Source organism: Mirounga angustirostris, unplaced genomic scaffold, assembly GCF_029215605.1.
Source record: "Mirounga angustirostris isolate CCGP_5_RB_7025 unplaced genomic scaffold, mMirAng1.0.hap1 SCAF_5, whole genome shotgun sequence".
Classification (NCBI taxonomy): Eukaryota; Metazoa; Chordata; class Mammalia; order Carnivora; family Phocidae; genus Mirounga; species Mirounga angustirostris.
The window spans coordinates 57,223,078-57,235,575 of NW_026991713.1; the positions used below are offsets into that span (position 1 = coordinate 57,223,078).

Genomic DNA, 12,498 nt, shown 5'->3' on the forward strand with positions numbered 1-12,498 from the left:
TTAGAGAAGAGAGCTGAGAGAGGAGGCAATTACAGACTAGCCTGTCACTCTCCTTGCCCTCCAGCTCAGCCACTCAACCTGGCCTCCTTTCAGAGGTGAGAATTGGAATTGGTTCCTGAAGGGCAGGAGAACTCTAGGCAAGTGTCAGAGAACAGAGGTGGAAATGACCTCGAGAGGAGGGAATAAGGAGATAAGCAGCAGGAGGGGAAGCCCACCAGTCCTTCCGCTACATAGGCAGAGCTGGGGAGCCACATGAACCTAGCCATCCCTAGTCCACTCAAGGTGTTATCTAGGTCCTTTATTATAAAAACAGGATCTATGGCAACATAGAGCCTTTTGTATGGTTGGAGACATGAGGAAGACAGGAAATGGAGAAGGACTTACAATCTTTTTTTTTTTTTTAGCCCTAATTAGTTTGTCCTGTCTTTTCTATATATACAGAAAGTTGTGTTGTTGCTCCCATCTCTCCAAGACTAATTCTGATAGAGGTCATAGTCACAGTGGCCATTGTTATCTCATATGTGGTGAGGAGTCTGATTCTGGAGTTAGGCTTCAAACACCTGTTCAGTTAATAGCAATTTTTTTTTAAGTTTTATTTTTAAATATCTCTACACCCAATGTGGGGCTCGAACTCACAACCCTGAGATCAAGAGTCACATGCTCCAGAGACTGAGCCAGTCAGGCGCCCGTAGTTCACAGCAGTTTAAAACACCACATGTTAGAGGCTTAGGGCTAAAAAGTGCCTCCCAGGGAATGGATGCAGGAGTATCCCAAACTGGTGTAAGTAAAGAAGGCTGTAGAGAGGGTTGCTATTTCTGTCTATCTGTCTTTGTGTTGAAGCCAGATACAGGGGGCTTGATATGACCTGAGTCCTCAAGTCTCCCTTGCTGTCTCAACAGGCAGATGACCTCAGCAACCCCTTTGGACAAATGAGCCTTAGCCGCCAAGGTTCTACTGAAGCAGCTGACCCATCCTCAGCTCTGTTCCAGCCCCCACTTATCTCCCAGCATCCTCAGCAGACTAGCTTCATCATGGCTTCTACGGGACAGCCCCTCCCCACGTCCAACTATTCCCCTTCTAGCCATGCGCCACCTACTCAGCAAGTCCTGCCGCCCCAGGGCTATATGCAGCCCCCTCAACAGGTGAGCAGCATGGGCTCCCAGCTTAAATTACTAATTCAATTTGTCCACTGTTATAATCCTCCTTTCTTCGTCTAGTTTAGATAGATCAGAGGAGATACCTGTCCCCACTTCCATTTCCCCACCTTGCACTTGAGAGTTGTCTTTCTAGTCAGAAGGTCATCCTTCTGCATAACATAAATCATTCCTGTTCTGTTTCAAACTTGTATATTAATGCTGCAATTGCAGGTCCAGACATCTCTATTTACAGATTTCTGGCCTTTGACCCTGATGCATTTATGGATTTAAATATTTATTTATTTGGGGAGGGGGGTGAGGTAGAGGGAGAGAAAGAATCTCAAGCCGACTCTTTGCTGAGCGCAGAGCCCAATTCAGGGTTCGATCTCACAACCCTGAGATCATGACTTGAGCTGAAATCAAGAGTCAGATGCTTAACTGACTAAGCCACCCAGGCGCCCATACCCTGATGCATTTAATAGTTGGGGATGTTGGGGTTGAATTTAAGGGAGCCTCTCACATATCTGTTTCCTCTCACCATAGATCCAGGTTTCTTACTATGCCCCTGGACAGTATCCTAACTCCAACCAGCAATATCGACCTCTCTCTCACCCGGTGGCCTACAGCCCCCAACGTGGTCAACAGCTGCCTCAGCCATCCCAGCAGCCTGGTAAGAGGAACTGCTGGGGTAGGGAGGCAGTAAATAGAGGAAGGGCAGTGGAAGGTGCCCTCTCTTTCTCAGAGAGAAGTACCTTCCTTGTTAAAAAAAAAAAAAAAAAGGCAACAGGAATGATTAGTTCCAAGAGGGACCCAGGATCTCCAGAAAAAGAAAAGGTAAAATAGACAGGAGAAGGAAAATTACTGAGAGAGTGTAACCTCCTAAACATTATTGAGACCATGCTAATATCTTTTCTGCCTTGCCCGTCCCTAGGTTTACAGCCCATGATGCCTAACCAGCAGCAGGCGGCTTACCAAGGCATGATTGGGGTCCAGCAGCCACAGAACCAGGGCCTGCTCAGCAACCAGAGGAGCAGCATGGGGGGCCAGATGCAAGGCCTGGTGGTTCAGTACACTCCACTGCCTTCTTACCAAGTGGGTGCATTCTGCACTGGGAAAGATCACCCAGTCCTTGGGATGAGGAAAAGGAAGACAGTCTCCCACATCATCCAGTGTGACAACTCCAACACTAAAATACTGTTCACTTTCCCCCTAGAATTTGTAGGTGTTTTTCCTCTGAGAGAAAGCCCAGAGAGTCTGAGAAGATTGTCTTTATTTAAATTGTTTGGTCTTTATTCAGCCATGCAAATGAGTATATGGCCCAGAAAAGTAGGATCTAAAGGAAGTCAGGCTCCTTTCTCTACATCAGATGCCCGAGAGAGGTGTTTGGAGAAGAGGGAAGTGCAGAAAGCTCTGTACACATTTTATTTAGGCAGATGAGGAGAGTAGGAGGAGTCTCTACAGGTAGGGAAGGAAGTCAGTGTCCTGGTGTAGTGATGACTTATTTGGCCATTCTCTGGATGAGCTCATTGGGAGTACAAGTGGTCATTCTCTTCTTATCTCTACCCAGGTCCCAGTGGGTAATGACTCGCAAAATGTGGTCCAGCCGCCTTTCCAGCAACCCATGCTGGTCCCTGCGAGCCAATCTGTGCAAGGGGGCCTCCCAGCAGGGGGCGTACCGGTGTACTACAGCGTGATCCCACCGGCTCAGCAGAACGGTACGAGGTGAGGACTCCCAGAGAGTCGGGGCACATCTCCCATAGACCTTCAGCAGCTTTCCACTGACCTAAGAAAAGAAAGACAGGGGTAAAGATTCCAGTGGTGCCCTAAAGCAGGTAGAATGTGAGGGAGTTCATTCTTCTTTTCTCCTTGTTGTTTTGACATTTGAATAAGAGCTCATCAGCAGAAAAAAATTCGTACTCCAGAGACAGAGGCTTTATGATGTCCCCAGTGTTTTGTTTTTCTTATCAATGGGATTTAGAATTATGGGATAGAGACTGCTCATCATTAAAAGAAGCAATTTGGAGTGTATATATATATGTATATATACATATATATGTAAATTTTCCTATGTACCTCTGTTTATATCCATGGATGAATCTCAGATGGTCTATTTCTGTATGTCTATTTATATATATATTAGTATATGTCATAGCTGATAGAATTTTAGAGGTAGAAGCCACCTTAGAAATATTTAGTCCACTCCCCTTGTTTTATTTTTCTCCCTTTTATAAATGAGGAAATTCCAGCTAGGGAGATTAAGAAACTTACCCAAAGTCAACCAGCTAGTTAGAAGTAGAGCTGGAACTAGAAGTCAAGTCTGGGCCTACTTGTATGTATTTCTGTGTTGCTTGAAGTGTGTATGTTTACTTCTCTTTTTGTGTGTATGTCTCCATGTTATCTTGAGTATTGGGGCGGGGATTCCCCCTTTGTCTTTAGGTAACTCTGTTTGCCATTGTGTAAATATCCTAAATCAGACATCTCCTTAGTTCTGTTTTATCCATCTCTCTCTGGCACTGTGTGCCTGTTTCTGGCACTTCGTGTTTCTCAGAACGTGTGTGTGTGTGTGTGTGTGTGCGCACGTGTATGTGTCTGGTGTTTCAACACTGTTGGGAAGAAAGAGCCTGTGTCACTAACATTCCATCTGTAGCACTGATTAGCAGCTTCCTAATTGAAAGATGATCAAGTACAAATATATATAATTAACTTTGAACTGATGAGTGATTTTAGAAATTGCATGGCAAATTGGTCTGGGAATGACTGGCTGCTGCCTCTGCTTCCCACAGGGGAGGCCCGGCAAGCAGCAGCTGTTTGCCAGGAGCTGTGCTCCTCCCTCTCCCACTTTAACACTACTCTCTTCTCCATCCCCCAGCCCTTCTGTGGGGTTTCTGCAACCTCCCGGCTCTGAGCAGTACCAGATGCCTCAGTCTCCCTCTCCCTGCAGTCCACCACAGATGCCACAGCAGTACTCAGGTAAGAGGATAAAGAATTGGGAGGTGTTGGGTACCGGCAAGAGCAAACACTGCTGAAGGATTTGTGCTCTAGAGCTGGGAATGACAAGAGGGTTCAGGGATTGGCTCTGTCCCCAGCTGTAACACCACCACGAGGAAAGATCAGAGTCCTGACTGGTGTTTTCCAGGGGTGCTGAAGTTGACCTCTTGAGAGGTAAGGCTGGTTGCCCTATCTCCATCCCTGGGAAGCCACATCCTTGATTGGGTTCCTTGTTTTCTTTCTTTCTTATTTTTTTTTTCCTCCCTGTATCCAGCATTACGCTCACCACTCACATGCCTTTGAGACATGAAGTGCTTACCTCTGTCTCCTGCACTCATTCTTCCTATAGACAGCTTTACTTTTCTGTTGGGAGTGTGAGGGAGGCTGATAAAATGCTTTTTAAGTCATATCTTAGATTTGTTTGGCAGTTTTTCATATGTGCTCACATACATTGTATCATTTTAATTCTCAGCACAACTCTGTGAAGACAAGATTTAAGACTCAAAGAGGATAAATGACTTGCCTGAGGTCACGATCCTAGACCTTGAACTTGGGTCTTTTGCCTTTTCATAACCATCCTGCACCCTCAATATCATACTTCCAACAGGTCTCTGTACTCTGTTCCTTTCCCTCCAGTGGGAAATAAATGGCTATCATGTTCAATAGCTAAAGGCTTGCTTTGAAGGGGCAGCTGTCCCGTGAATAGGCTGATGCCATGCAGCGTCTCACTTTCTGCCTTTGCCAGGAATTCTCCCAACACACCAAGTACAGCTACCCTTGTTTGTCGCCCTTTCACCTCACCCTGGCACAGCATTACACTGCAGCTAAAGCAACTTCGGGGGTTCTCCAGTGGAGGACGTCTTAATGCAGTCTCCAGCCATCCCCATTTCCCTCTGTTGTGGGAATATCAGAGTGCCCTCTTCTGGTGAGAGGGAAATATTTTGACAGTTTTCCCCATTTTAGAAATAAGATTTTCACCTAGGAGTTTTTGCACTCTGTGTTAGATGCTGTGGAATGGATTCCAGAATTAATCTTGCTCATAAGACATGATCAGTTCTTACCTTCAAGGAGCAATGACTTCTCCCTTCATCCAGACCAAACATGGCTCTCTCACAGGCTGAGAGGTTTTAAATTCAACAGCCTTTACCCTTTATTACATTACTGGTCTCTCTAGCTGTTTCTCCTACTGTCCGCCGGGGGCACTTGACCTTGAAATTCCCAGTGGGATATGGAAATTGTAGAAACCAGCTCCAAGAACCACTGTAGCCTCTGGTGGTTCTTGCTCCTGCAGGGCATTTTCTCTCCTGTTTGTTAAAACAAGTGTGTGCATGTGCATATGGGTATACTTGTATGTGCATTTTTATGTGAATCCTTAGTGGTATCTCAGTGTATGTATTGGGTCTCTGTGGTTGTATCTCTTCATCTTCAAGTACAAGGTCTTAGAAACAAAGCAAGTGAGAAGAATTTTTCACTACCTACTCTGGACTTAGTGCTAGGTTAAGCAAACTGGAACAGCTATTGTTCTGAACGTTGGCAGCACTGGAGGTCTGGCCTGGGATTAGAAGGAGATCATCTGTGCTCTTCCCAAATCAATAGAAATGGAGGAAGCCCTCTTCATCATCTAGTTCCCTTACTTCTTTGGAATTTCCTGTTATATGTCTTTTCTTCCAAGCTTCCCTGATTGATTGATTCTAGACTTCTCTGACTGATCCCTTGTACTCTTCCTAGGTGATGGGACCCTATGTTCCAGCTGTGTCACCTAAGAGACCATATTCACCATATCATTGATTTTAAGTCTTCAGTCTCTGCTCATGGGAATATAAGAGGAGCTGGAAGGAAAAAAACAAGTGCTGCTTCTTCCTTCCTTTCCAGTTTGCCCTTTATTGGGAGGAGAGAAAGCCAGCATAGCCCACAAGGGCTGCTATCACCTTCAGAGGACAGTCACCCGCCCTTCTTCCATGTAGCAACATGGTCACTTTTCCAAAAATAAAGGCAGGGATTAAGATTGGCTGTTCCTGGAACAACTGTTCTGGCTTATTAATACATTTTTGTAGTTGTCCAGTTTACCCCCAGGCCTAGACCTTAATTCCTCCACTGTGCTATTAGACAGCACTATAACCCCAGGAAATACTTTTCTTCCCACTAAAATGATGGCCCACAGGTCCCTTGAGGTTACTCCAGAAGTGCGTGTCTGGGGAAGATGCACACAGATGTGAAATGGCAGTGATACATATACACAGACTCCCAGCTCACTGTGACACAGCACCATGGCCAGAGTGACGTATATACAGAAATAGCCTCTCACATACTTACTGGCTCATTTTGTAGCTGAGGGGATTCCAAAGCAGAAACGAACACTTTTCTCTCCCACTCCGTAAGGATACAACTTTCCTTCACCAAAAAAGGGGAAGAACACTAAGATACTGTTGGATTGTATCCTGTAATATGGGAAAGATTCCTGCGGATATTATTTCTCTGGACATTCCTTTCCGTAGATTTGATTCCTGGTGGTAAGGAAGAAGTCTTATCAGTCTTCTACCTCAGAGATTTAAAAAAAAAAAAAAAACTAAACAAAAACCAATTCTGCTAGACATAAATGTCATCTGTTTGTATTTATGCGGTTTGCTCTGCCCAATCGACCTTTCTGCCCCGGTTTAATGATGCCACTTAAAAAGCCATTCACACGTCCCCTCTCCTTTCAGAACTTTCAGGCTGAAATTGATTTCCTTATTCAACCCCCCTCTCCCCCTTCCCGCTTCAACCGAGGCCCCTTTCCCCAACCTGATTATATGGAACTGCTGTCCCTGGGTAGTGGGGTGGTTTTTCTCTTCTCTTCTCTTTTCTTTCTTTCTTTTTTTTTTTTTATTGCCACATCCATTAAGAAGTAGCGACAGTTTAGCTATTAACGGATGCCACCTGCTTTCGGCTTGAGGAAGAGAAGCATAAAAATCAGCTCATCAGCGTAGTGCTCTGTGTCCCGGCTGAGTGAAGGAACAATGCGCCAGGCCAGCGGGGGAGGGCTCAGTGTGGGGAGGACCAAGGCTGGGACTGAAAACCCTGGCTTTGTTTTTGTCGGGATCAGAGAAAATAATATGAGGACTTTGTTCTCTTTCCCCCTCCCCTTGAGCCCTCTAATAGCTCCTTATGGCTACATGTTGATATTAGAAAGAGCTTCCACCATTTTCCTTAAATGCCCACACCCTACACACTCACATGTCCCCCCCATCCTTTCCTGGCCTGAGGCACTAGGCTCAGATTATGAGCTGCCTTCTAGAAAGCCGTAGATTTGATTATTTTTGCGTTGGCCCCCTCGGGTAGCAATGAGGTGTTTGAATAAGGTCAATTGTAATTTTGTTGGAAGAGGATGTTGGAGCAGGTGGGGCTCTTTGGATGGGGAAAGAAAATGCCCAGAGCAGCTATAGTAAGGGGGGAGTTGTTAAATGTATGACACTCCACAGCTATTTGATTTTCTGGTGGCCCTTCCACAAGCCATGCTGACGAATACCCTGTCCCCTGTGGCAGAGGATGGGGAGAGGCGAGCCTGTCACTCTGAGTATTTGTGCTCTCTGATTAGATGGACCCCAGAGGGTGGGGGCCACAAATTGGAGAATAGGGTACGACAGATGCTGTGTCTCCCAAGCTGCCCTCTGAGGCCTCCTGCTGCTGCTTTTCCTTCCCTTTGACTGGCGCTACCTGAGAAAAGCAGTCACGCTCACTTCCCAGCATGACCGGTGCCCAGGGCAGAGGCTGCAGCATTTCCCGTCCCAGGAAGCAATGTGACGGCGGCAGCCAGTGGCAACCTCAGAGCACCGAGCCGTGACAACGGCAGCACTGTGGCAGGTTTTCGCGCTAGCCACCCCCAGTCCCGTTTCTCTCCCACCACACACACACGGACTCAGCCTGTCCCTCAACGGAGATCTAGCCTGAGAGGTCAGGAGCAAATGCTCAGGCTGGACAGTCCCCTGTGGGGAAGCAGAGCTCCTGCCCATCCCTTCCAGCAGGGACTGTCGTTCAGACTGCTTCTCCCTGATCCCTTACCTTGCCTTTCACCATGAGGAAGATTCAGGACTTAATGTTCTTCCACATTGAGCTCTTCGCTGCCCCCGGCCTGTGAGAGGGTAAGGCTACCCATGGTTGTTTGTGCTAAAACCTCAGGCTCACATCCAGTCACCTGAACCTGTCAGCGAAACCTTCAGAGAGTCTGACCCTCCCACTCGATTCCCGCCGTCACTGCTCTAATTCAAAACCTCCTCGTTCTTTTTTCTGTAGAGGCTTTCCAATTCATGTTTCTGCCTCTGGTCCCTCCCTCTCTTCAGCCATTTTACTTCCGGCCTCTTGAATTAGCTCTCTGAAGTTCTGTTCCCAACACCTACAGGATAAAGGCCCTTACGAGAACGTGCTTCAAATTCTGACACCAGCTGTTTGCTTAATGTGTGACTCCCCGATAGACTGTCCATCCCGCAAGGGCAAGGACTACTTTTGTTTGTTGTACACCCAGTGCCCAGCATAGGAACTGGCACCTAGTAAATGTTCAATAAATGCTGAATAAATGAATGAACATATCTCATCTCCCACTTCCCCTACACAACCCCTGTGCCTCAGCACCTTGAATTATTTGTCATTTCCTGAATGTGACGTACAGCTCCATGCCATTCCCAATTCAAGTGCTTCCTGGCCTGGCTTAGGGAAGCTGTGTGCATTCATCTCCAGAGCAACCAGAGAGATCGCTGACCTATCTGCAGCCATTACCAGAAAAGCCTGCACGTGCCTACGGCCCTGGCCCAAGCCCCAGGCTGGGACCTGTACCATGCCCAGACAGTTAAGCAATCTGACCTGGGCATTTGGTAATACCTGATTTTGACAAATGGAGTAGTTTTCTGCCAAGCATACCAGGCACCCCTCACCAGGTCAAGGCCACGAGAGCATTGGCATCTGGGACCCATGTCTCTTCCACTCAAACTTTCACTAGTTTGGGGAGAGGGGAGTCACACTAAATCAGCAACTATCTCAGATTCCTGGCAAGACACAGTTTAAGTGACCCTGAGGCGAGTGGGTTGATTGCTTACTGACTTTCACACTCAGGGTTAGTTGGAAGGTCAAAATATAGTCTGAATTCACAACTGATCCCTTTCTTCCTGCCACTCAGGAGTGTCACCTTCTGGACCAGGTGTGGTGGTCATGCAGCTGAATGTCCCTAATGGACCCCAGCCCCCCCAGAACCCATCCATGGTCCAGTGGAGTCACTGTAAATATTACAGCATGGACCAGCGTGGGCAGAAACCTGGAGACCTATACAATCCTGACAGTAGCCCCCAGGTGAGTGCTGCAACCCAACATTATCTTGGCAAGGAGGAGACCAGATTTTTCTCGGGGAATAATCTTTGCCATTGACTGAGCAGCCTCTTCTACTTGTCTTTCCATGGGCACTCTTCAGGGGGGAATCATAAGAGATAGAGGAGAGTATCTGCTTTCAAGGAACCTAAGATCTAAGGGACACATACTTGGAAATGCCAAGAGAATACTTAAAACACTATGTCAAAAAGTGGATGTTAGGGCACCTGGGTGGCTCAGTTGGTTAAGCGACTGCCTTCGGCTCAGGTCATGATCCTGGAGTCCCGGGATCAAGTCCCGCATTGGGCTCCCTGCTCGGTGGGGAGTCTGCTTCTCCCTCTGACCCTCCTCCCTCTCGTGCTCTCTGTCTCTCATTCTCTCTCTCTCAAATAAATAAATAAAATCTTAAAAAAAAAAAAAGTGGATGTTAAAATAATACAAATTGGGGCACCTGGGTGACTCAGTCCATTAAGCGTCCGACTCTTGATTTTGGCTCAGGTCATGATCTCAGGGTCGTGGGGCTCTGAGCTCAGCAGGGAGTCTGCCTTGAAATTCTGTACTTCTCTCCCTGTCCTTCTCCCTCTGCTCCTCGCCCCCCCCCCCGCCAACGCTCACTCTGTCTCTCTCTAAAATAAATAAATCTTTTAACTAAATACATTAATTAATTAATATAAATTAATTAGGGACTAAGGGGGCTGTTGGAAGGAGCAGTCTGACTTTGACAGAGTTCTGCAAGAGAAGTTTTCTGAGCGAGGTGAATTTTAAGCCAAGCCATAGGAATATCCAGAGGGTCATGTTTGGTGTACATATGATGTGTGCTCCTCTCTCCCACAGGCCAACACTCAGATGAGCAGCAGCCCTGTCACGTCTCCTACCCAGTCTCCAGCACCCTCTCCTGTCACCAGCCTCAGCAGTGTCTGCACAGGACTCAGTCCCCTTCCTGTCCTCACACAGTTCCCCAGGCCTGGGGGTCCAGCACAGGGTAAGGGGTTAGATTAGGGCTGGCTGCTGCCCTTCACAGCCCATTCCCAAGTGGGAAGATCCAGATGGTAGCAATAGGCAGGAAACCAGTGTGGCCTGGTCATCCAGCTCTCGGAGCCAACTCTTCCTTTAATATCCCTGTTTAGGCCAAGGACACCTGCCCCTCTTTAGTGCTGCCCATAGTCAGCTTACTGCAGACCTCCTTTACATATTTAGTATTTACTACCAAGTCTACAAGGTCAGGGACTGTGAACCCAGGAAAGAAACTTTCTAACGAACCTAAGAGTTTAACTCATCAGTACTGAGTCTGAGGGCTGAGACTATGGGGCTGTGTCAGAAACAGTGTGGTTTTAGAAGAGAGGACAGTGGAGTTGGGTTGAAAGACTTGGGTTAAAGTTCATGTTCTACCACTAATTAGCTTTGTGATGTTGAGCATGTTACTTAACCTTGGAACAAGGCCTCAGTTTCCAAATCTATAAAATGGGATTAATCACATATAAGATGGAAATAATATTATCTGTTTCTGCCTTGGCTGTCACAAGCAGTATTAAAAATCAGATGAGAATATGGTTTAAAAACTAAAGTGCTCTGAAATCTAACATTTATCAACAATAAAGTAACATTTATGGTGCTTACTGTGTATAAAGCATTACTATAAGTGCTTTCTGTGTCTTGTATTCACTCAACCTTCAACACTGATGAAGGAAAATGTACCCAACCTCTCATTTCCAGTAACAGAGCCAGGATTTGAACCTCGGCGGTTTGGCTCTAAGCCTGTGCTCTTACCCACTCACTGTATTGCCACTCAACAGGAGTTAGAAACTTGAGCCCTAGGTTTGGGGTCGGAGAATCTATGTAAGAAATTAGGGGAACCAGGCTGGCTCAGTCGGTAAAGCATGTGACTCTTGATCTCAGGGTTGTGAGCTCAAGCTCCATGTTGGGCATAGAGATTACTTAAAAAGAAAGAGAGAGAGAGAGGGAGGAAGGGAGGGAAGGAAGGAAGGAAGGAAATGAATGAATGAATGAATGAATGAATGAATGAATGAATGAAAAACATTTATAAGGGTCTGTAGGTTTCCTCCAGGGCCTTTCATCTGCAGTGGACAGAGCCCTTCTTCAAGGGTGAGGGAACCTAAAAGCCCCATTTGCCTGAAATACCTAGGCCGAGAGCCAAGGAGTTTAGGAAGAGAGACAACTTTTCAGTCAGGCACATGGGCACTCCTATCATAGAAAAAGTGGGAAAAGTATGCATTGTTGTCATCTATCTCCAGAGCCCCCATAAAAGTCATATCATGAAGTTCTAACTCCCAGAAAACCATCTGTTTTTCCTCCCTAGGTGATGGGCGCTACTCCCTCTTGGGCCAGCCATTACAGTATAATCTGTCTATCTGCCCTCCCTTGCTCCATGGCCAGTCGACTTACACGGTACACCAGGTAAGGGTGTCCACCAACAGACCCCTCTTCTCATCCAGGCCCCTAGCTCTGAGCCATCCACCTCAACCAGTGGGGTAGACCGGGGAGATAGCACAGTGAGAATGAATAAAGTGGGAGGGGCCTTACCCTTCTAGCATACTCATTCTTCCCACCTGACCCCAGTGCCAAGGGGGAAGGACTCTGTTTCTCAGTGGCCACTCTGGCCAGTCTGCCTGCCTGGTGGGGCAGGATCCTCAGGGTTGGGTGCTGCTCCTTAATCTTTCAGACAGACATTAGGATGCAAGGCAGTCAATGTTGTTTACCTGGGATGAGAGTTATCTTTCAAATGTTGAAGGGACAGAGTGGATTGAAGCATGGAAACCGGAGCAAGAGACAAGCACTCAAATCTGCCTCCACTGACCTGGGGACAACAGATGTTGGTGAGTGACAAAATGCTGAATCCCCAAGAGAAGGTGCTCACCCCTCCAGCCTGCATTACCAGCCCAGGAGGAGTGAGAAAAGCCAGCTTAGGGTGGGGAGTAGAAATAGGACCCTTCTGTACTCAAGAGCAAGGAGAAACTGGAGAATTGAAGCATCTCAGTCCTCCTTATCAGGCCATTTCAGGTCCTGGGAAAGGCGATGGGAAAAA

General features: G+C 46.9%; 1 protein-coding gene across 28 annotated transcripts in view; it reads left to right on the forward strand.

Annotated features, from left to right (window-relative positions):
* LOC123843600 (SH3 and cysteine-rich domain-containing protein 3) overlaps positions 1 to 12,498 on the forward strand; it is a 167,671-nt gene that overhangs the window by 144,603 nt on the left and 10,570 nt on the right. For 27 of the 28 annotated variants that reach the window (XR_010411492.1, XM_064591036.1, XM_064591037.1 and 24 more), the window contains 9 exons: positions 900 to 1,142; positions 1,680 to 1,806; positions 2,068 to 2,228; positions 2,704 to 2,858; positions 4,006 to 4,106; positions 9,271 to 9,440; positions 10,290 to 10,437; positions 11,773 to 11,870; positions 12,205 to 12,289. Coding sequence is in view for 27 of the 28 variants with exons in the window: in XM_064591036.1 (XP_064447106.1) it covers positions 900 to 1,142; positions 1,680 to 1,806; positions 2,068 to 2,228; positions 2,704 to 2,858; positions 4,006 to 4,106; positions 9,271 to 9,440; positions 10,290 to 10,437; positions 11,773 to 11,870; positions 12,205 to 12,289 (1,288 nt within the window). In the remaining variant the exon portion in view is untranslated. The remainder of the gene's footprint in view (positions 1 to 899; positions 1,143 to 1,679; positions 1,807 to 2,067; positions 2,229 to 2,703; positions 2,859 to 4,005; positions 4,107 to 9,270; positions 9,441 to 10,289; positions 10,438 to 11,772; positions 11,871 to 12,204; positions 12,290 to 12,498) is intronic. The other variant, XM_064591051.1, reaches the window with a different exon arrangement.